Source organism: Peromyscus californicus, unplaced genomic scaffold, assembly GCF_007827085.1.
Source record: "Peromyscus californicus insignis strain IS unplaced genomic scaffold, ASM782708v3 Scaffold_22__1_contigs__length_63687245, whole genome shotgun sequence".
In the NCBI taxonomy this organism is placed as follows: Eukaryota; Metazoa; Chordata; class Mammalia; order Rodentia; family Cricetidae; genus Peromyscus; species Peromyscus californicus.
In genome coordinates, this window is record NW_026294525.1 from 12,489,598 (window position 1) to 12,510,915 (window position 21,318).

Below are 21,318 nucleotides of genomic sequence, written 5' to 3' on the forward strand. Positions count from 1 at the left end.
CTGATATGCACATACACACAGAAAGAGAAGGATGGATCCAGTGCTTTATTTACATAGATGTAACATGCAAAACCCAGTACATGTCCTGTTTGGAATGCATGTACCGGGTTTTGTACCCACCACTGCCGCCATGGTGGAGACTATACTTCCACATTCAGGTTCCCCAGTTCCTATGAGCTCCTGGAGGACAGGGAAAGTGTCCTCTGTCCCCTATGTCTTCTCTAAGCCTCAAGCAGAATCTGTGACCACACTCATTCACTCAGACAGGAAGACTTTGTGGCCATGGGAAGAAAATGCCAAGAGGAAGTTGGTTTTGTTGGAAAGTCCTCCTTGCCAACTTACAATCAAGCAATACAAGCCTACAGTGGACATAGACGTTCTCAGTTCTCAGCATTGGGGAGGCTAAGGCAGGAGGATCACTGTGAGTTGTGAGGATATCCTGAGATCCCAGGCCAGTGTGGGCTACAAAGTGAGACTGTCTCAAAATGAACCAACACAGCTGATCATATAACTAAGGACAGAGTCCAAAAGAAGCGAATTTTAACATATTAGCTACTTGAATTATTTTAAAGCAAGTATCTACGTGTGACAATATTTTTAACATGACAAAACAGCTTTTCTGTGGAGGCAGCCATCAGCCTTTATCTAATTACCGACTTCTCTGGTACAGGCAATAAAAGGCAGAGGTGCTCTTGGAGACATCAGCAAAGTCTACAGAGACCTTAGAGCGGGTTTTGATAAAGACTAAGGAAAATAGGAGTTAAACACAGACACTGTTAAACTCAGGCCAGAGGGAGATAAAGCAAACAGATCAGGCTTATACCACTTAGATCATGCAAGTGTTCTTGAAGGGCCAGTAATATTTCGATCCTGGGAGAGGGGATTGGGAACGAACAGCATTCCAGGGGGATAAGATTCTAGATTGGAAAAGAAGCCTCATAGGGCTGGAGAGATGGCTCAGTGGTTAAGATCACTTGTTGCTCTTCCAGAGGATGTACATTCTGCTCCTGGCATGCAAGTTGGGCAGCTCACAACTGTTTGTAATTCCAAACCCAAGGGACCAGACACCCTCTTCTAGCAACCTCATGAACTGCATGTATGTGGCAGACATGCACAAAATCAACAAATGGATCAAAGAAACCTTGTCTGGCTTCTGGGTGAACCTCAGAGTAGCACCAAGCACAGTTAATTCATTGTGTTAGCACTACCACAAGCATGTCACATTCCCTGGCAACTTATGTATTATTTCCTGAATTGTCTTGCATCTCCCCCAATATTGATATGTACCAGCCCATCCTACTAAAATAAATAAATGATAATGGAAAAAGAGAGAGAGAAAGAGGCAAAAGGCAAGATGAACTTCTGGGGTCGGGAGAGGGCTCCTGGGGTCAGGAGAGGGCTCCTGACACTCACCAAAGTCAGTCATGTTCCCAGTCTTGGTTAGCTGCACATCGTACACATTGAGTGGAAAAATTTCAATTTCATCATAAACCTAAGAAAAGCGAAACCAACAGAATCAAAGGCTTTAACGCTATGCAACCTCGAGAAATCACGTTGACACATTTTTCACAGGGAAATTACAACACTTGCTTACATGAGGGATGTTTACAAATTAAACACCAAATATGAACAGTTTGCCCCCTAAATTCCAGCCTCCAAAATTAAGAGCATGCAGAGACCCAGAGAAAGAGCCGTGTTGGCAGAATGCTCATTCAGCATGCACAAAGCCTTGGTTGGGTGTGACCCCAAGCATCACACACACTGGGTGTGGTAGCACACATCTGTATGCCAAGCCTCCGGGATGTGGAGGCAGGAGGATCAAAATCTCAAGATCATCCTCAGCTACACAAGGAGTTTAAGGCCAGCCTGGGCTGTGAGATCCGGCATGCATGAGGTGGGACAGTCCCTCTCGGCCTCCACCGCCCACTTGCCTGCTCTTGCATGTATTCATACAGTGCAGGCACATGCCACTCGACACTTTCATCCACCACTTTTCGAAGCTGAAGACCATAGTGAGTGGGCTCCAACTCTCTCATCTGCAAAGAAAAGGATTGGTTACTCAGAGTCTAATTGCTCTGTCCTAAAATCACCAGCGCTCAGGAGGCTCACGACGGATTACTATCAAAGTCTCAAAAAGTGACTGCATATAATTTGTTCAGTCTGGAACTATAGAAAAACTAACATTTTAGATGTGCAAACAAGAAAACGACGAGTCAAAATCCATTGTTAAATTTTCCTCTAATACTGCCATCACTAAGTGTAAGGTCCACTGTTAGGAAGTCAAGGAACTACACTTCATCACACCACCCATCTCCCTTCGGATGGCTAACTCTTCCCCATGCTGGTCGCTAACTGTAAGTTGTTTCTCGTGAAAGTAGAGAGATTTACAAGATGTGTTTAAGTTCTACAGACTTCAGAATTGGATACTTCAAAGTGTTTTCAAAAGGAAAATGTATAAGTTCAAATATATTCTCCTCTCTCTGTCTCTCTCTCTCTCTGTGTGTGTGTGTGTGTGTGTGTGTGTGTAACACACATGCATGCACCCCCTCCTCCTTCCCTCACTTGCATCCTTTCTTTCTTCCCCACACTTACAACAGCAAAGCATTTATCTCTGGCTTGTACTCCAAAAAGGATTAGCTGGACCTCCTGCCTCCGACACCTTTTAACACTCAGAAAATTTGTTACTGTGGCAGTTTTTTATCACCTATCCAGGCTTTCCTCAAGAAAGGGCTTACTCACTTGGGGGGAGGGGGCAGTTAAGTTCATAAAGATATAACTACACACACCAGTGTACAGGACACTAAAGCTCCCATGTCAAGTACAAAAGAGAATTAAAATACTCTTCATGCCCACCATGAGCGCCAGCAAACTCTACATGCCTCTTCGCCACTTTCCTAGTCTTTCAGCTCTACTCTGCCACCTGCTGGTCTAAAGGTATCAGACCTGCCAGTGACGAATGGATTTATCCTATACTTCCTCTTCACACTGGGAATAAAAGTACAGTTGGAAGAATGAATAACCACCAACTCATACAAGTGCCCATGGAGCAACTGTGAATGGTAGTGAGTCATGTACGTAATCGCACACAGGCCACTTCTCTAAGCAACGTGAACAGCAACTGATGTCACAATGACTCTAGGTACAGATTTAAAATGTATGTGGAATACTTCAGGGTCTTCATGAAAGCATAGGGTCATGACCTAAGGGCTCATTTTTCTGAGCGGTGGAGAGTTAACTAACTAGAAAATGTGAGTATGTAGAAAGATGGGTCTTAAACACCCTACAAAACCAGAAGCCAGAGGAGTGCATTAATGATCCTCTCTATTCAGAAGTATTTATTTCTAGATCAAAATCCATCACCTTGCATGCCAATGTCAGCACATCTTCCACTCTGTGCTCGGGCTTGATGAGCACAGTAACTCCCTCATTATCCTGGAAGCGAACGTATGTCTGCATTTCCCATGCGTTGTCTCGGAGAGCGCTGTCTACTGTGGAGCCATACAGATGCAGATCATGGACCTGTGTTAGGTGAGAAAACGTAGATGAGTCGGATAAGCAAAAATAGAAACCACAAGGGGGAAAATGTTCCCCTAATTAAGTAGTTGTTACCAGAAGCTTTGCTCATGCCCCCCATACTGGCCTCTCACACCCCTCTGCGGCAGCCTTTGGCTGGCACCAACCTGACAGCCTTTGGCTCCTCACTCTCTCTACACAGATGGAGCCGAAGCTCAGAAGGGTGACTCCTTCCACTCTGCCCCTGGGGCAACTCAGAATGGCGCACTCTCACTGCCTTAGAGTCCTGGTGGAGAAGAGGTACTGGGATATACGATCTAATCCTCAATCCCTTTCTGGCTTCCAAAGGTTCTCATCCACAGTGATTGTCATCTGTCCGTCTGCGCCCTAGCCCAGGTCTAAACTCAACTCTAAGTGTGACCCTCCTTTCTCCGGTTTCAACTTTTAAAATCTAACTGCTAATAAAGAGGACATCTTCTCTCTGTCTTCCTGCTGTGTCAGACATGGCCGCTCTGTCAGGAAATCATCCGCACATGTACCACCTTCAGGAGCTTTTCCCGAAACACTGTCCTGAAGGTCATCACTGCTGCCAGTTACTTCATGCTAACCCACACTGCTCAGATTGATGACAAGCATGGCGACTATGCACTCAGTAACTTAAGTATGTCCTCCAGCTAGATCCTTGAAGGGACACTATAGTGAACCAAACCCCAAAGCTACTTAACCAGACAACGGTGGCCGGGGGAGAAATGGTTAATTTAGATGAGTATGTTGGTATGTGGCTTTAATCCCAGCAGAGACTGGAAGATCCCCAAGTTTGAGACAAGATCTCAGTCTGAGCCTCATCTATAAAGTGAATTCCAGGCTGGGCAGGGCTACTTAGTGAGACCCTGTCTCAAAACAAACAAAGAAAGTTCAATTTACTAAGCCTCAGTTTACCGTTTTGCAAAAGGAAGCATTATTCTCATTGCTGATATTTAAAAATAGCAAGACAAGCTCTTAGGAGCAAAGGAGCCCACAGACATGAAGATGTCTTATAGGCTGGAAAGCATGAACATATAAATTCAGTGTTCTCACATTGCTACATCCAATTCAAGCCTCACAGCAATCACATGGATGGGTCGTTTTACTGTTAATTCCATGCATTTCTTTAAACACAAAGTAAACTGCAAAGCCAAACTCGATATAATAAAGACATACCAAAGAACAGCCCTGGGCAGAAAAGAGGAAGAACCCATCTTTCTGTGTTGACTGTTTGGAAATGTGGTGCTCAATTCTGACATGGTATAACTGGATCTGTCATAGATCTATCAACATCAGCACATTTTCCTAGAAAGACGACCACAGCCAGAACTGAAGTCCCCCCACATGCCAAGGGGAAAAGAGACAGAAACAGATGCCTTGAGCCGAGGGTGCCAGGTGGGCACAGGGATACTCTCTGCTGATGGGGCCTGTCACATGGGTAAGGGCTCTCTCTGGCTCATTCTCCCAGGCACTTCCATCACTTGGGAGGGTTTCCACCCCAGGGGCCTGCCTGGTAAGAGCAGGGACTGCCCTAATGGTACAGGCTCTACTCTTAAACAGTGCACATTAAAAAATAAACCAGAAAGCCCAGCAGAGGTCACTGTGGAGTAAGAAACCCAAAAGGAAGGCCACCGCATAGTAACTTCTCCCTGTCCTTCAAGAAGAGAACAGAATGGACGGGTGGGCAGAGACTTGGTGAAACTCAAATCCATGCCACACCATGGCTTCCTGCTCTTTCTCATCCCTGGCTGTCCATCATAGGGAGATTCCGTCACATAAAATAAAACCCTGCCAGTTCACTCACAACAGCCCTCTCAGGTGGGCACCCACATGACTCGCTACTTTCCAGGTGAGAAAAATGGGTGCAGAAGTTCTAAAAAACTTTCTTTTTTTTTTTTTTGGAGACAGGGTTTCTCTGTGTAGCTTTGCGCCTTTCCTGGAACTCACTTGGTAGCCCAGGTTGGCCTCGAACTCACAGCGATCCGCCTGGCTCTGCCTCCCGCTAAAAAACTTTCTTAAGCTTACACGACTAGTACCTGTAGCAGAGAAGGGGCTCTGACTCCCCAAAGCCTGGATGAGTCAGGTCTCCCCACCACAACACAAAGAACACGGAAGCCTGACAATTAACTTCTCCCCACAATGGACATGACTTCACAGTCCAGATTCATTTCCTAATTCTACTACACAAACTGTGCCTTAGTTCATCAAACTGTCTCAAGGGGCCGTTCCATAAAAAGCAAGGCATTCCCCTGCCTCTACATTGCTGCTCATTTCAATTGCTTTCCTCTGTCCTTCTGGGCCCCCTGGCTCTAGTTGCTGGAATCACTAGTCAGGGGAACATTCTTGACATAGCAAAACTCAGCTCACAGGAGGGTTAGCTTTGGGTTCACCCACTTGGAGTGGCAAGATGAATGAGAGTATGGTCTTCGTTTCCTCATTCACAGACTCTTCTAGCCCTTAACACGGTGTCTCACAAGCAGAATACACCCAGTACCTGGGTAATGAAGAGATGGATGCCACTAGAGACTCAACGCCCAACCGATGTGAAAGGTCAAGGCTCTCCACTGGCATCTGATTCAAATTTACCTTTCCAGTGTCAGGTTCTTAATAGTCCCAACTTTCAGGGAGACAAGTTACCACCTTCTTAAAAGAAGGTAAGTCTTGAACAAGAGAAATGTGTGAAAATAAATGGAGGGACGGGAGAAGGGACAATAGAAACAACGTCATTGTGTTCAATGAAGCACAGCTTTGAACCTGCACCTGCCTGGAGGACTATGCCCACACTGTTCACAGAAGGTGCTTATCAAATCCAGGCCATCAGTGACCTAGAGCCTCTAAGAGACCTCCCACAATGACAAATTAGATGTGCTTCTTGCTGTGCCCCCACACACACACATGTACAGGTACACACACACACACACACACACACACACACACACACACACACACACACACACACACACACACACAGAGGCATTAAATATGGGAAAGGAGGAACCTGGCTTTTCAATGGAATCAAAGAATGTGGAATGAATGAATTAGAACCAGGAAAAAAGAAGGTCTGCTTGGTGAAATCAGATCTTCTAAGTTATTTTAAGCTTTGCCCTTTTGGAGAGAAAGCTTGTGCTGATTTCCTCAGGAAGGGCCAGTGTCATCCAAGCTGAAAACATACATGCTTCGGTTTCAGTGAGCCAGATAAAACAATCTCCTACCTCCTTTTTATAAAAAGAGACAGAAACCCCTGAAACTGAACACACACACAAATGAGACATCTGGACATCCCTTCCAGAGGTGCTTTTTTTTTTTTTTTTTTCCGTTTTTCGAGACAGGGTTTCTCTGTGTAGCTTTTTAAAGCACTCACACAGAGCACCATAGTTGGCCAGCTGTGGCAAGAGGATAGCGTAGCCTACTTGCTCTTTCCTGCTCTGACCTGCCTCCTACAGCCAAAAGATCATTTCCAAAGCCCTGTTCAAAGTTCTCAGTCCCTAGAGAACACAAAGGAAAGAAGCAAAACTGGACAGGACCAGATTTCTGTCTTGCTAACCTTAGGCAGCCCGGTAACCTACCGCCTCAACACCTCCCTCACCTTAAAAGTGACCACCACAAGCACCAGCTTCATGAGGACACCCCATGAGGAATAACATGAGACGCTCTGCACACTTTCCACAGTCAGCTCTGACGGTGCCCTGAGCACCATACCCGCACAATCCCCACATTTCAGGGGGTAAACCACTGTCCAGAACTGAATGAGAATTATTCCTTGTTCCAAAACCTAGAGGAACCTGGAGTGGAGTGTAATGTTATCCCCTCACAGTCCAATTCCTGCTGGACATCTAGAAACTGGGAGCATCAGTGAACTCGAGGCCCCATCCACAACATGCTACCCTAGCATTTGCAAATCGAGCTAGCTCTCCTGGGAGAGCACTTTCTACAGAAGTGATATTATTATTATTATTATTATTATTATTATTATTATTATTATTATTATTATCATCATCATCTAATGGCCCTGAAGCCACATGTCAAATTACTTATGCTCAGTGTGTCACACAGAGAGAGAATGGTAACCCTGTGCATTCTCACAGCAGCTGCTTTTGGATCGAATGGCTTGTAATTACTGCCTGGATCACTGAAGGGACATGAGTAGCAAAATCACAGTGTCTGTCTGTCACGAGCGGGCCCGCACCACCCCAGTCCCTGATAAAAGGAGAGTCTATTTATTAGCACGGGAGACGAAGGGACAGCACAAAAGAAATGATCTGCTCTGGCTTTTCTTGACAACTCCGTATCATGGAGGATGCACCGTTTACTTCCTTCTAGGGCAGATGGCCAGACAGCGGCGCTTAGAAAGGAAAGACAAAGACCTGACTGGCCGGCCACGTGTGTGGAAAGAGACCGGCACGGATGTGTTCTACAGATGCACATGTACGTGTGCTGTGGAAGCTTCCAGAGCAGTATTCTACTTAAACAGACTGTGCTGTGGTAAACGGTTGTTTCATTCACATTTTCCATTCCAGAAACTACCATCAGGGTATCCCCCGCTGTCCCATCTGCAGCTAATACCTAACATAACAATGCTTCATTCACTCACTGCCACAGAAAGTCAGGACATCCCCCCCCCCCCCCAGACAGTTTTCCAGGAGCAGAGGCCAAGGCCAGGGGCTGCCATGGCTGCTGTGGCTTTCTGGGGCAGCTGCCACCCTAACTCAGTGGGAGATTTGTTGACACATCTCCATAACAAACATCTCCCTGGCAAACACTGTCTGAGACTCATCATTACTCATCAAGAAGGCTCTGAAAAGCTCTCATTTGGGGCTAGCCAAGGTGTCCTTTAAAAATGCTCCAAGAAGACTGGCTTTCCTCCAGCGCTAACAGACTCCCAATTAGGGTGACTCACTGCTAGACCCTTACAGGATGTACCAATTATGGTGGGATATTTTAAAAGGGCTGCGGCTCCTCCCTCATAATGGCCTTTCTGTGTGATGCCAATGCATATAATGTACTTACTGTATAAAAGCAGACGGTTTGTGTGCTACAAATATTCTCTGTGATTAGCAAAAGACAACTACTGAATAGTAATTGTAATTATTTGAACAGGCAGGATTTTAAGCCAAAAAGGTATTTAAAAAAAAAAAAAAAGTATCTCGGGGCTGGAGAGATGGCTCAGAGATTCAGAGCACTGGCTGCTCTTCCAAAGGTCCTGAGTTCAATTCCCAGCAACCACACAGTGGCTCATAACCATCTGTAATGAGACCTGGTGCCCTCTTCTGGCATGCAAGCATACATGCAGGCAGAACATTGCATGCATAATAATAAAAAAAATTTTAAAAAAAAAAGGATCTCTTAGTTCAAGCTACAATTCAATTTGAATCTAGCTACCTGTGTTCTGTAGCACAGAGCAGAAAGATGTACCATGAAAGCAGCACATGCAAGGTCTCCTGGGTCCCTACGCAGGGCTTCATCCTTAAATGGATCAAATGGGGCTGGAGAGATGGCTCAGGCCAGATGCCTTTGTTAGCTTGGGTGGGAGTTGGGGACTTGACTGGAATATGTGCAAACTGGAACCCAATTTAAATAAGCACAAAACCACCACCAATGACTATTTTAGCCAAATTTCCTCTCAAGTCTGCAATGAATCTTGATAATGCTTTGATGATCTCACTTCTAAAACTTGTGAAATAAAAACTCTGTATTGTTATGTAATGTTTAAAGAGATACAATCTTAAAACACTGGGTTTTTATCATAGATCCCACAGTTCTCAACCATTAAAGGATTACAGCTGATACAAATGATTAATTAACAAACATTAAGTGAGTATCATAATGTTGGCATGAGCTATGGGCTTAGAATACACAGGAACACTTAACACTACACAGACCACAGACCTATGAAAAGTTCACACACACACATACACATTCATTCTCTCTCTCTCTCTCTCTCTCTCTCTCTCTCTCTCTCTCTCTCTCTCTCTCTCTCACACACACACACACACACACACACACACACAAATGTGGCTTGATAAGACAAGGTCAGACACAGTAAGAACTGAAATCTCGGCGACACATCCACTACATGATTAAGTCAAGTTCCCCAGTGACAGTATGGTCTGACGGGGATTTTGAATGAGCTCCGCAAGGACACAGAAACCACAGGGCAGGAAATGGACAGTATCCATTATGAAACAGCTGTCACTTTGATAGCATTCTTTATAGAAAAGAAGGTTTGGATGCGGTTCCATTGCCTGCTCATGGTTTGTGAACTTGAGCAAAAGGAGAATACAAGGCAGGAAAGTCCTGGTCCAAGCCACCTCATCCCCACAGCCTGCTCTTGGCAGCCATGGTCCAGGGAGGTTGCAGGTGAGAGGAATCATGATTCCAGGTAGAGGATTTTCCAATCCATTCACACCCATCCTCCAGGAGGCAGGGCGCCTGAGGCCGAGCCACCACCCAGGAGCCGTTTTAGCAACAACAATGGCATACTAAGGAAACTGTACCTGGCTTCACGAGGAGGCAGAACATGGAGCTGTCTATACTGAATATTTTATATCACCAGAGAGTAAGTACCTACCTCCCTCCCAAAGCAACTGTCACAGGGTCTAACATTCTACTGTAATTCAGGGTTTTGTTTTGTTTTTTCAAATTAAATTTCTAATTCATCAAACTTATTCTCATCAATGCGTTGGATAGTTTTTTGCAAAGACACAGTAAGTTTGTCCCTGCTGATCATTATCGGGCTTTTTAATTTTACTTATTTTTTATTTGTGTTTGTGTGTGTATGTGTATGTGGGTGCCTATGGAGGCCAGAAGAGAGCATCAAGTTTCCTGGAGGCAGTTGTGAGCTGACGGGAGGGTGCTGGGAACCACACTCAAGTCCACCGTAAGAGCAGCAAACGTTCTTAAGTGCTGAACCATCTCTCCAGCCCCATTATCAGGGTTTTTTAAATTATTTTATTATTTTATGTATCTGGGTGTTTTGCCTGCACGTGTTTCTGTGTATGATGCATGTGCTTAGTGTCCACCGAAGCCAGAGAGAATATCAAATCCCCCTGGAACTAGAGTTACAGGAGGCTGTTAGCCACCATCCGGGTACTAGAAAATGAACTTGGGTCCTCTTAAAGAACAGTAAGTATTCTTAACCTCTGAGACATCTTTGCAGCTCCACTGTCAGCCTTTTAACTTTGATGAGCTCAGATGTTCGTTAGAAATAAAACTGCAGATAAGACAGTCTTATGGAGGAGAAGTTAGAGAAACGGACGAATATGAACTACAGTTTTGAAAGAAGGAAGAGAGTTTGGAAAAAGCACTGAGCAACTATCAGCATATCCAAGCAGTACACCCCACTCCTGATCGATCACACTCAGAAGTACCTCTGGAGACAAGAGAGAGGGGCACTGCTCACCTCCACTGAGGATGCCCAGAGAAGTATGTACCATCTATGCAAAGGCCTTTACTGTCATGAAGGAAGGGGTAACTTGGGATTCGCTAATATTCAAAGGAGGGTCAGGTACGGCTGACAGTATAAACCAAAGACACTACTCAGGCCCAGCCACTCTTAGCATTCCTTTTAAGGTGGTGATGTAAGTTTAAAAGCCTCCAAAAATACTTAACATTCAGGGGACACTTCTTAGCTTACTTAGTAGGGACCATTTTAATTCTAAACTTATCTTTTAACAGATCCATGTGAAGACTCTACACCAGCATTCCCCCCACTTAGTCAACATAAAACAAGATGGCTGCCAAGATGGCTGCCCTGTCCAGCCAAGTTTACCTCACTGGAGTTAGTGGAGTTTTGAGGTAGCTGAGTTCCAGGAAATCCATGGCCGCTGCTCGAATCAAACATCTGACAAACAGGAGGTAAAAAAAAAAAAAAAGACTAATGAAATGGCTCTGCAATGTTCCCTTGGCATCCATGCATTTTGGGTTTAAAGACTGAAGTTGTATAACATTTTGTGAGCTCCTCATTTCACAGTCTGTAGTAATATTCAAATAGGAAACTTTCCCTCTGCAGAGAAATCTGCTCTCTTTCCTCCCATAGTTTCATATTTACTTTTCTGTGATGTCTCACAGCACTCAAGTCATCTTGGATTTTCTTGACATTGCTTTTTTAACTAATTATGCATTTCAGAAGATGTTGAACCGGAGTTGGCAAAGCCACAAAATCAATCTTACAACTGTTTTTATGTGCTTAGAATAAATATTGGAAGACAATATGTTAATAGAGGTTTGTTTGAAACCAAAAAGCCTAGAAATCACTTTTTTACTTTTGTCAATTTTATCTTCTCAATTTTGTAGGATGCTAACATCAAATAGAATATTCAACTAGGAATAGTTATTACATCAACTTTATTCAGCTATGTAAGTATTAACTTCATATCTTTTTTAAAACAAAAAATGTTCAACCAAATGCTTTTATTTATCAAGAAATCTTTTGTTGAGAACACTTAGCAGATATGCTGAGGCAGATAGTAAGGCTCATTTAATTAACTAAATGGTACTTCTAAAAATAAGCAAGTTACCAGTTATCGATCACGTTATCACTTTAATTGCATAAGGTTATCTTGATTAACATCAAAATTGACCTTGCCATTATATACAGAACATAATCATGAAGGTTCCATTCAGAAAACATAGGCCCAATATTAGTCAATGGATTATAGTTAACCACTACCTATAAACAGCAAAGAATTACTTCTTGTAACTAAATATAAACACAAGTAGAATTGTAAGTCTTTAATTTGCTTTCCATTTATTTGTGTGTGTACGTGTGTGGGCTCATGCCATAAGGAATGAAGAAAAGTTAGAGGACAATGTGTGGGGAGTTAGTTCTCTTCTACCATGTGGTTCCTGGGGAATCGAACTCATCACCAGGCTTGATGGCTAGCACCTCTCCCTAGCGGGTCATCTCACCAGTCCTTAACAAGGTGATTTTCTTACTCTGTGTGAGTATTTAAGAAACCAGTGGCCCCATAAAAGAACTTACACATATTTTGCTGTTTTTCCATCAACCAATCCATTCCCTCTCATCCCACCCTTCACAATTTCAGGATTTTAAAACATCGAAGTTGTTTTAAAGTTTTTAGTCACGTTATTCATAAAAGTGTTGTTCACAGTTAGAGAGACACAAATTAGGAAATAAACTTCAACGAACTGTGGCCATCTCTTTAAAATAACAACCACAATCATTTTCAGAACAACAGCAACTCACTGAAAATCATTGCAAATCTTTCCCCTGTCAAAATACAGAATAAGATTATCTTATGACTTTTTCTTTCAACAGTACTTGAACAAATAATCCTACAACTTACCAACCAGGAGAGAAATATCAGTTAACACATGCTGCATTATGGGTTTGGGGAAACACTTTGGATTTGCACATTCAACATGCTCTCAAAACCGGTTTGCTGAACGCAGGGCCATATTTTAGTTGGCGTTGTTCCTCTCTGATATAATACTAAGAGCAAACACTCCCCACTGGAAAACATGCAGCAGCAACTGTCCATTGTTTTAGGGCTTTGGACAGTACGGACAGGTCCAAGTTCCAACCCTTGCCCTATGGTACTAGTGAATAGACGAGGTAAATGACTTAGCCTTCCAGAGCACCAGGGTTTCCCTCTGTAGTACAGGCTGACAAAATACATTGTCAGGGTAAAGGACTTGAGGGAGCCAAGAATCTAGCACGATCATAGAATCTAGGACTATCAATAATATCTAGGACTAGCAATAGAATCTAGCACTATTAATCAGTGCAATCTAGGATTAGCAACAGAATCTGGCACTATCAATCAGTGCAATCTAGGACTAGCAATAGAATCTAGCACTATCAATCAGTACAATCTAGGACTAGCAACAGAATCTAGCACTATCAATCAGTACAATCTAGGACTAGCAATAGAATCTAGCACTATCAATCAGTACAATCTAGGACTAGCAACAGGATCAGTACTACCAATAGGATCTGGGACAATCATCAATAGAATCTAGCTGCATTTCCTTAGATTAACATCACTTTTCTGCATTTGTTTTCATATAAATTAAGGCAATAAAAAGTGCAGATTGTTTTTCCTAATAATTATTTCCCCTCCCACCTACATACCTTTTCTTCTAGCAGGGGTCCATGCACACTAAGGCATACTCTCTACTACTGAATCAAGCCTCATTTTCTGCCCTTTTTTTTTTGGAGACAGGGTTTCCAGCCCAAGCTGACCTCAAACTCACTGAAGATGTCTTTGAACTCCTAATACTCCGACCCCAGTTCACCAAGTGCTGGAGTTACACTTGTGTGCAACTGTTCCTGGGTGTGCAGTCATGAAGATCACACATGGAGCTTTAGGCACGCTAAGCAAGCACTCCCCCAACTGGGCCATGTCCCCAGACCAGTTTTCTAATAATTCTCCTTCCTTGTGTTCCTAAGAACTGCGCGGGCGGGCCTGCCTTTGGGGGTACGCTAAAGCAGACGAAGCAGTTTGTGTGTTTCACATGCGCACATGTCCCTGACGAACCCAGATTCCTTTGAATCATCTTTGACTTCATCTTTACCAAAAGATAAACACTTAAAGCTTGCAGCAGTCTGGACATGGGGGTGTCAAGAAAGCCACCTAGCCTCTTGTTCTCCCCATGCTGAGAACTCACCTGAGTTATGGAAGCCCTCTTCTCTTTCCCTTTTCTTGCCAGGGTGTCCAGCCCTTTCAAGGAGGAAAATATGCCTTTCTTGCTTTTTCCTCTCTGGGAAAGGGAGAGTGTTCTTTTCCTGAGAGCAGAGTCATCTCTAGAACACACCTAATGGAAGACACATTTGGAAAAACATCTTAAAGCCTGTCAAAATGTCTTTGCTCGTAGACTGCCAGCCTTGCTCTAAGTGCATTCTGCTGGTGACTGAGTCTGCTGCATTGTTCATACACAGAAACGCAGCCTCCGCACAGATGCCTCTTATCTAGACAGCACAAGCCAAATTCCAACATTCAGATGGCTCTGCAGTGGGCAGCAGAGTCAGCAAAACCACTCTGAGCCCCTCAAGCTGAGCCACTTCAATGCAGAAGTCAGAAGCAATTTCAGACTCCACCTGCCCATGGGGCTCCCAGCCTACAGGCCAAGCAACCTTTATTTCTGTATTGTGCTTGTATGTGTGTTCATATGTCTGCAGGTGCACGTGGACACCAAAGGTCAACTACTAGTGTCGTTCTTGAGGTACCATCCATTGTTTATTCTTTTAAGCTTTCTCCTTTTCATGTGTATGCGGTGTGTGTGCCTATATATATATATATATATATATGCATGTTCATATGTGTGTGTGCAAGCACATGTGGGGAGGCCTGAAGCTGACATAAGGAATCTTCCCCGATTCCTCTTCCACCTTGTTCTGTGAAGACAGGGAATATCAATCAAACTCAGAGTTCATTGACATTACTAGTCTGGCTAGACAACTTGCTCAGCTGTAGGGACCCTTCCTTCCAGAGGCAGGAATTACAGGTGGGAAGCCATGGCCACCGAGCATTTGCAGGGACTCAAATCAGAACTCCTTTCCTCTTGTTTTACAACAGTTGGGCCATCTCCCCAGCCTTTTTTCCTTTTTGTCCTACTTTTTGGAGATAGATTCTTGTTGGCCTGAAGCTCTCCAAGTAGAGGTTCTAGGGATGAAACTCGGGTCGACCCTTCACACTTGCAAAGAAGACACTTTACTCACTGAGCTATCGTCCCAGCCCCAGGTTAAGGGACATTTATTTAATCTATCTGTTTCTTCTTCAGCCACTAGGACCACTCCTCAGAGATTCCACCTTCCCAAGAGTATGACAAGGGACAGACCAGAGGATAAGAATATGGAGTAACTTCCGACGAACAGCTAGACTCCTAGAAATCTGAGGAACTGTAACTACAGTCTCCCATGCTGGTCCCAGTACCTAGCCTCTGTGAACCTTGTCAAGTTACCTGTCAGTCACTGGAACTTACCAGGGCATGGAAAGACGAAACAGACAGGACGCCCAGTCTGCCCAGAGCCAGCTTGGACGGACGGCTGGTGGCAGCAAGGAGACTCTTGGGGTTCGGCAACTCCCCACCTTGTAAGCTCGCCAAGTAGCAGCGCATGCGGAACAGGTCCATGTGGAATTTTTCCAGATTCTGCTCCCATTGCTGGATCTGAAACGGCAAGGAGAGAGATGACTTCGACCTAAGTTACAAGTCTGTGCTGCTCAGATTGCAGGTGCAATTTCTTCCACAGCCCTCAAGGAAAAGTGACTAGCAGCTGGAGTCATGTGGTTTCAGTCCACCGCCCCTGATCCCCATACCTCACACCCTCCTACTGAAATACACTGGGACACACACACACACACACACACACACACACACACACACACACACACACGAACTTCATCAGGACAGTCAAAATCAAAGGCAGCTGGGGGCAGGGGAGCAATACAGTGACATGCCAAAGTGCATGATGGATATAGAACAACACTAAACCACGCTGACTTAACATGGGATGCAAAGTGAAACATGGGTCTCTCCTGCTTCATTTCCCTTCCCATTTACACACACACACACACACACACACACACACACACACACACACACACACACACAGCCTCTACTATAGTGGTTCTCAACCTACGGGTCATGACCCCTTTGGGGGTCATATATCAGATATCCTGCATATCAATATTACATAACGATTCCTAACAGTAGCAAATTTACAGTTATGAAGTAGCAACAAAAGTAATTTTACGGCTGGGGGTCACCACAACATGAGGAACTGTATTAAAGGGGTGCAGCATTAAGGAGGTTGAGAACCACTGTTCTCCTGGATGAGCTGTACTCGGACAGACACAGCATGCACGATGGCAGTGACCTGCTGTGGGATGTTCTGTATGTCAAATGTGTTGCTGATTAGTCAATAATTAAAACACTGATTGGCCATTGGCTAGGCAGGAAGTGTAGGCGGGACAAGGAGGAGAATAAAGCTGGGAAGTGGAAGGCTGAGTCAGAGAGACACTGCTAGACACCACGATGAGAAACAGCATGTGAAGATGCCGGTAAGCCACGAGCCATGTGGCAAGGTATAGATTAATGGAGATGGATTAATTTAAGCTGTAAGAACAGTTAGCAAGAAGCCTGCCACGGCCATACAGTCTGTAACCAATATAAGTCTCTGTGTTTACTTGGTCGGGTCTGAGCGACTGTGGGACTGGCAGGTGATAGAGATTTGTCCTGACTGTGGGCCAGGCAGGAAAACTCTAGCTACAGTGACCTGTTTAATCAGAACTTCTCCAAAGCAATGAAAAGCAAGTGCCCTTCAGGGACAGGGCAGATGTTCAGCACTCACTGCTGCTCAGTGTCTGGGGGGGAATCAACACCACCTGTACATCTGAAAAACTTAAAGCAGCTACAGATATTTATACAACACAAGTTACCATGTATTTCTTCAAAACAAGGAGTCACGAGTTGGCAAAGAAACACCATCAAATGGCATTTGTTTAGGGATCTCTCTCCGGTCTTTGCAGTACATCACAACCACCGGTTTATATAAAATGTGACCTCCATTTGCACGCAGATCAATAGACACAGGTGATTTGCCAACACAAGGCTCAGAGGAGGGCAGAAAGTTGGTGTTCCACAGACCCTGGTGCCATCTCCATACAGCAAACAGTGACCACTGGGTACTGGACTCCATCAAAGGTGACAGAGTTCCTCAGTACCAATGGCATTTCCTGTTGCCTGTCTTATTTAGCATTCACAGAGACCCAGATAAAATATCTTACGTGTTGGTCATTCATTCTGGATGAATGGTCATTAGAAAGATTTCCAACACTGAATATTGCCCCCATCCAGGCTTTTCCAAAAATTAAAAATGTGGAGTAGTCCCCAGACTTCCTCCAAGTCAATGGTTCCCAACCTTCCCAATGCTGCACCCCTTGAATACAGTTCCTTACACTGTGGTGACCCCCAACCTGAAGCTTATTTTCATTGCCACTTTATAACTGTAATTGTGCTACTGTTATGAACTGTAATGTAAATATCTGTGTTTTCCGATGGTCTCAGGTGACCCCCAGAGGGGTCGCGACCCACAGGCTGAGAACCACTGCTCTAAGTTCTCTTCATCCATCTCTTATAAGTTGGAACAAATGCATTGTGAGTTCTGGGGTGCAGCTCAGTCAGCAGAGCGCTTGCTTAGTAGCTTACACAAAGCCCTGGGGCTGGATCACAGATTGGGCATCGTGGTGCAGGCCCGTGAGCCCAGCATTTAGAAGGTATAGGCAAGATCGGGTGTTTAAGGTCCTCTTCAGCTACCTGGTGTCCTCCTGAGTCCAGAGGAAAAAAGTTTTTGAAGAAGTTATCTGGGCATGGAAGTGAAAAGCCTCCTCTACACACCGAGCGCTCCCTTTAGCAGCATACACGACAAAACACAGCAATGACATGGATAGTACAAGAGATAGGGGAAACCATTTTAATGAAGCTTTTCATTACCATAAAGGGGTAGTGTGTGTGTGTGTGTGTGTGTGTGTGTGTGTGTGTGTGTGTGTATCTGTGTGAGAGTATGTGTGTATGTGTGTGTATGAGTATGTATGTGTGTAAGTGTGTGTGTGTGTGCGCGCGTGTGTGTGAATCTGTGTGTGTATGTGTGTGTATGTGAATATGTGTATGAATATGTATGTGTGTAAGTGTGTGTGTGAATCTGCGAGACAGTGTGTGTGTATGTATGTATGTGAGTGTGTGTATGAGTATGTATGTGTGTAAGAGTGTGTGTGTGTGTGTGTGTGTGTGTGTGTGTATTACGTGAGTGTGTGTGTGAGAGAGTGCGTGTGTGTATGTGGGCCTGAGTTCTACACTGCATGTGTGGAGATCAGAGACAACTTTCGGGAGCTGGCTCTCTGCCTCCACCTTCACATGGGTTCCAGAGATCAAACTCAGGTCATTAGACTAGATCCATTAAGCCACTTCGCCCGTCCCATAAAAAGGGAAATTTTTAATGATAAAATCACACAGGAAAATCCTAGGTCTAAGCACTGACATAAATTCAGTGACGAGTTTCCTCTTTATTGGTAAAAAGTTATGGTCAGTGAATGAGCTCAGAGATATTTTGGACGGCTGTAAAAGAAAGGGAGGAGATGAAGCCTGGGGATAAAAATAATGATGAGGCAAAGGAGTATGTGACACATTTGAAGAGAGATGGCACATCCCTGCTGGACCAGCCCTGTTAGGAAAGTATTTTCTCTCATCTAGTCATTCAACTGTAACATCTGGACCAACTGTACATTACTAGGCTTGGCCTAAAAGATAATTTACTTTTTCCTTTTTGGTGGAAGGAATTTAAAAAATTCCCATGCTGTGCTTTGCAAACACTGAAACCTGCATTCACTAAAGATCCCAACCAGTGACAAGGGTCTACCAGAGTTGACAAGCGGCTAGAACAGCAAGCCATGGTTCAGCAGCCAGCTTGGTTGTTTCCATGGAGATAAAACTTACTGGCCATTTCATAGCCAGTAAGTTTTCCTTCCAACCAAACTGGAAACCCCAAGTTATGGGAGCCAGGGAACCAAGTATTCATCTCTCATTTGTTCAAAATCATCCATCCCACATTTAGTCAGCAAGCGAAGTATCGTGTGCTTTACTGAAATGCCACTGAGCAGCAGCTGACCACTGGAGAACAGATTTGGGTTCATTCCTGGCTCAGCCACTCACCAGCTGTGTGCTCAGAAACCCCACTCACTGAAGGGTCTGCTCCTCCATCCCTCAAATGGATGCAGTCTACCCATCTCTCCTGGGTAGAGAGAGCAGAAAATCAAATATACCATGGCTTGAGAGGGAATCAGAATACTAAACCAGACAGGGAAGTAGGAGAGAGGAAGGCAGGGGAGGGGACCTGTTAGCTGGGAGTAAAGAAGGGAAGGGGGGAGGGGGGACTCAGAGAAGAGCTGGGTTTCCTACAGTGAGGAAGTAAGACCCCTGACTCATGAAAGGAGCCTGTGATAGCTACTGCTAATTTCCAACTTGACAGCATCCAGAATCACCCAGGAGACAAGCCCTGACCACTGCTTTGAGGGTTTACTCAGATGAGATCAGCTGAGGTAGGGGGAGGCACCCTAAAGGTGAGAGGCACGCTTCCAAGGGCTCCACATGGTATTTTGTCACAGCAACAAGAGAAGTGACTAATGCGGGACCTGATGTCCATTCCCTCACCACCTCCAGAAAATAACCAAAGGCAGGAGCAATGGGGTCCTTTAGGGGATGTGTTCTGCAGCAGGGACAGGTGGGGCCACAAGGGACAATTGGAAAGCCACATGTTGAGCAGGGAGAAAGACAGAACCTGTGTGAGGAGGGCAGGGCACTGATGAAGGAAGCAGCCAGTAGGCCTTCATGAGAAGTGGGATGTACAGGGTGATCCAGGAGACGAGGAGGAAGGAGGCGACATGTATGCATACCACGCAGGGGCCTCTCTGCTTCTGCACCCCCAGAAATCAGATAGGAACGGAGACGCCATCCAAGAGGAACCAGCAAAGTGGGCTTGTGGATGAAGGCCAGCGTGGAGAGAGGGTCATCCAAGCCACGGGAATGCCGAAGGGCTTTGAAACCAGGAAACCTCCTAACTGGATGTGCTGGTTACATGTGAACTCTCTTGGTTGTGTGAAAACACATCACCCCGCCCAGGGCACCCTTCTCTGTCCCTCTTCTGGCTAACACCTCATTTCCAAGAAGTAATTCAGATGGTCTCTCCTCCAGGAAGTCTCCCAAGAATACACAGGAAGCCAAATCTCCCCCCTACTGCCTTCCCGGAGCTACGACACTATAGCTCGAGTGACTTCATCATCTTGTGTTGAAACCACAGGCCTAGCTCTGCCATCCTTCCAGATGGAGGGCACTCTGAAGACAGAGCGTCCCCTGGTCTAACCACATACCTGGCCTGGAGCGTGTACTAAATTAAAGCTCACTGAACTAGGCTACACTTGTTCTGCTGCCCATCATACTTCCAACATTTCCCTACTGCCCACTAAAGACAGCCCATATCTGTGCACAGCACCTTCATCAACTAGCCTTGTCCAGCTCCTTCATGACTGTTCTCCATTCTACTCCACAAACTGCACCCCCCCCCCACGTCATATCACATCTCCAAGGCTTCATCCACATTGCCCCCTCACCATAGTTTCCAAATGTCTAAACATAACACCTCCTTCTTTATCATCTTTATGTACATATATAAAGGGTACATGCCCATGGTACACTAAGGCTGGAGCAATGGATACAGCCCCTCTCGTGGGGTTCCTCCTAACACCATAGTAGCGCTAGTAGCACACCTGCACCCCTTTTCCAGCCCACTCTTCAATGGGCAGACCCCTAAGTTCTTGGAAAGGGGACACAAGGAGGCAGGCTGTGAGGGGGAGGGGAAGCCATCTGGGAGGACGCCAAGACTGCCTAAGGGTGGTGAGGCTTTTGTCCTGATTTACTTGTTTGAAATAATAAACGGAAAGGAAAATAAAGTACTAACTGGACTTAATTTACAGTGCTTCCTCCCTCAGGACTTCAAAGCGCTCCCCATGAGGACACACAGCGGGGTCTGGTGCGCATTGGACACGCTCAAATGAAAGTTGCATCATCTGCCCGGTGAAACAGCCCAGAGGCCGGAGGCCAGGACTGTAGCACGGTTTATTTTAAGCAAAGCGGGGGACCTCCACAGCAGCATGAAACACAGACATTGTCGCTGTGACAGTGTCACGGTGTCTATCAGGGAAGGGCGTCGACAACCATTTTCTCCACCCACCAACTTCAAAGAGATCCTGTCCCAGAGATTTTTATCTG

General features: G+C 45.1%; 1 protein-coding gene across 1 annotated transcript in view; it reads right to left on the minus strand.

Moving 5' to 3' along the window:
* Tiam2 (TIAM Rac1 associated GEF 2) overlaps positions 1 to 21,318 on the minus strand; it is a 111,341-nt gene that overhangs the window by 71,901 nt on the left and 18,122 nt on the right. The window contains exons 6-11 of the mRNA XM_052750911.1: positions 15,481 to 15,666; positions 14,167 to 14,313; positions 11,306 to 11,377; positions 3,361 to 3,519; positions 1,932 to 2,036; positions 1,414 to 1,492 (exon numbers count right to left, since the gene is read on the minus strand). Of these exons, the coding sequence (XP_052606871.1) occupies positions 1,414 to 1,492; positions 1,932 to 2,036; positions 3,361 to 3,519; positions 11,306 to 11,377; positions 14,167 to 14,313; positions 15,481 to 15,666 (748 nt within the window). The remainder of the gene's footprint in view (positions 1 to 1,413; positions 1,493 to 1,931; positions 2,037 to 3,360; positions 3,520 to 11,305; positions 11,378 to 14,166; positions 14,314 to 15,480; positions 15,667 to 21,318) is intronic.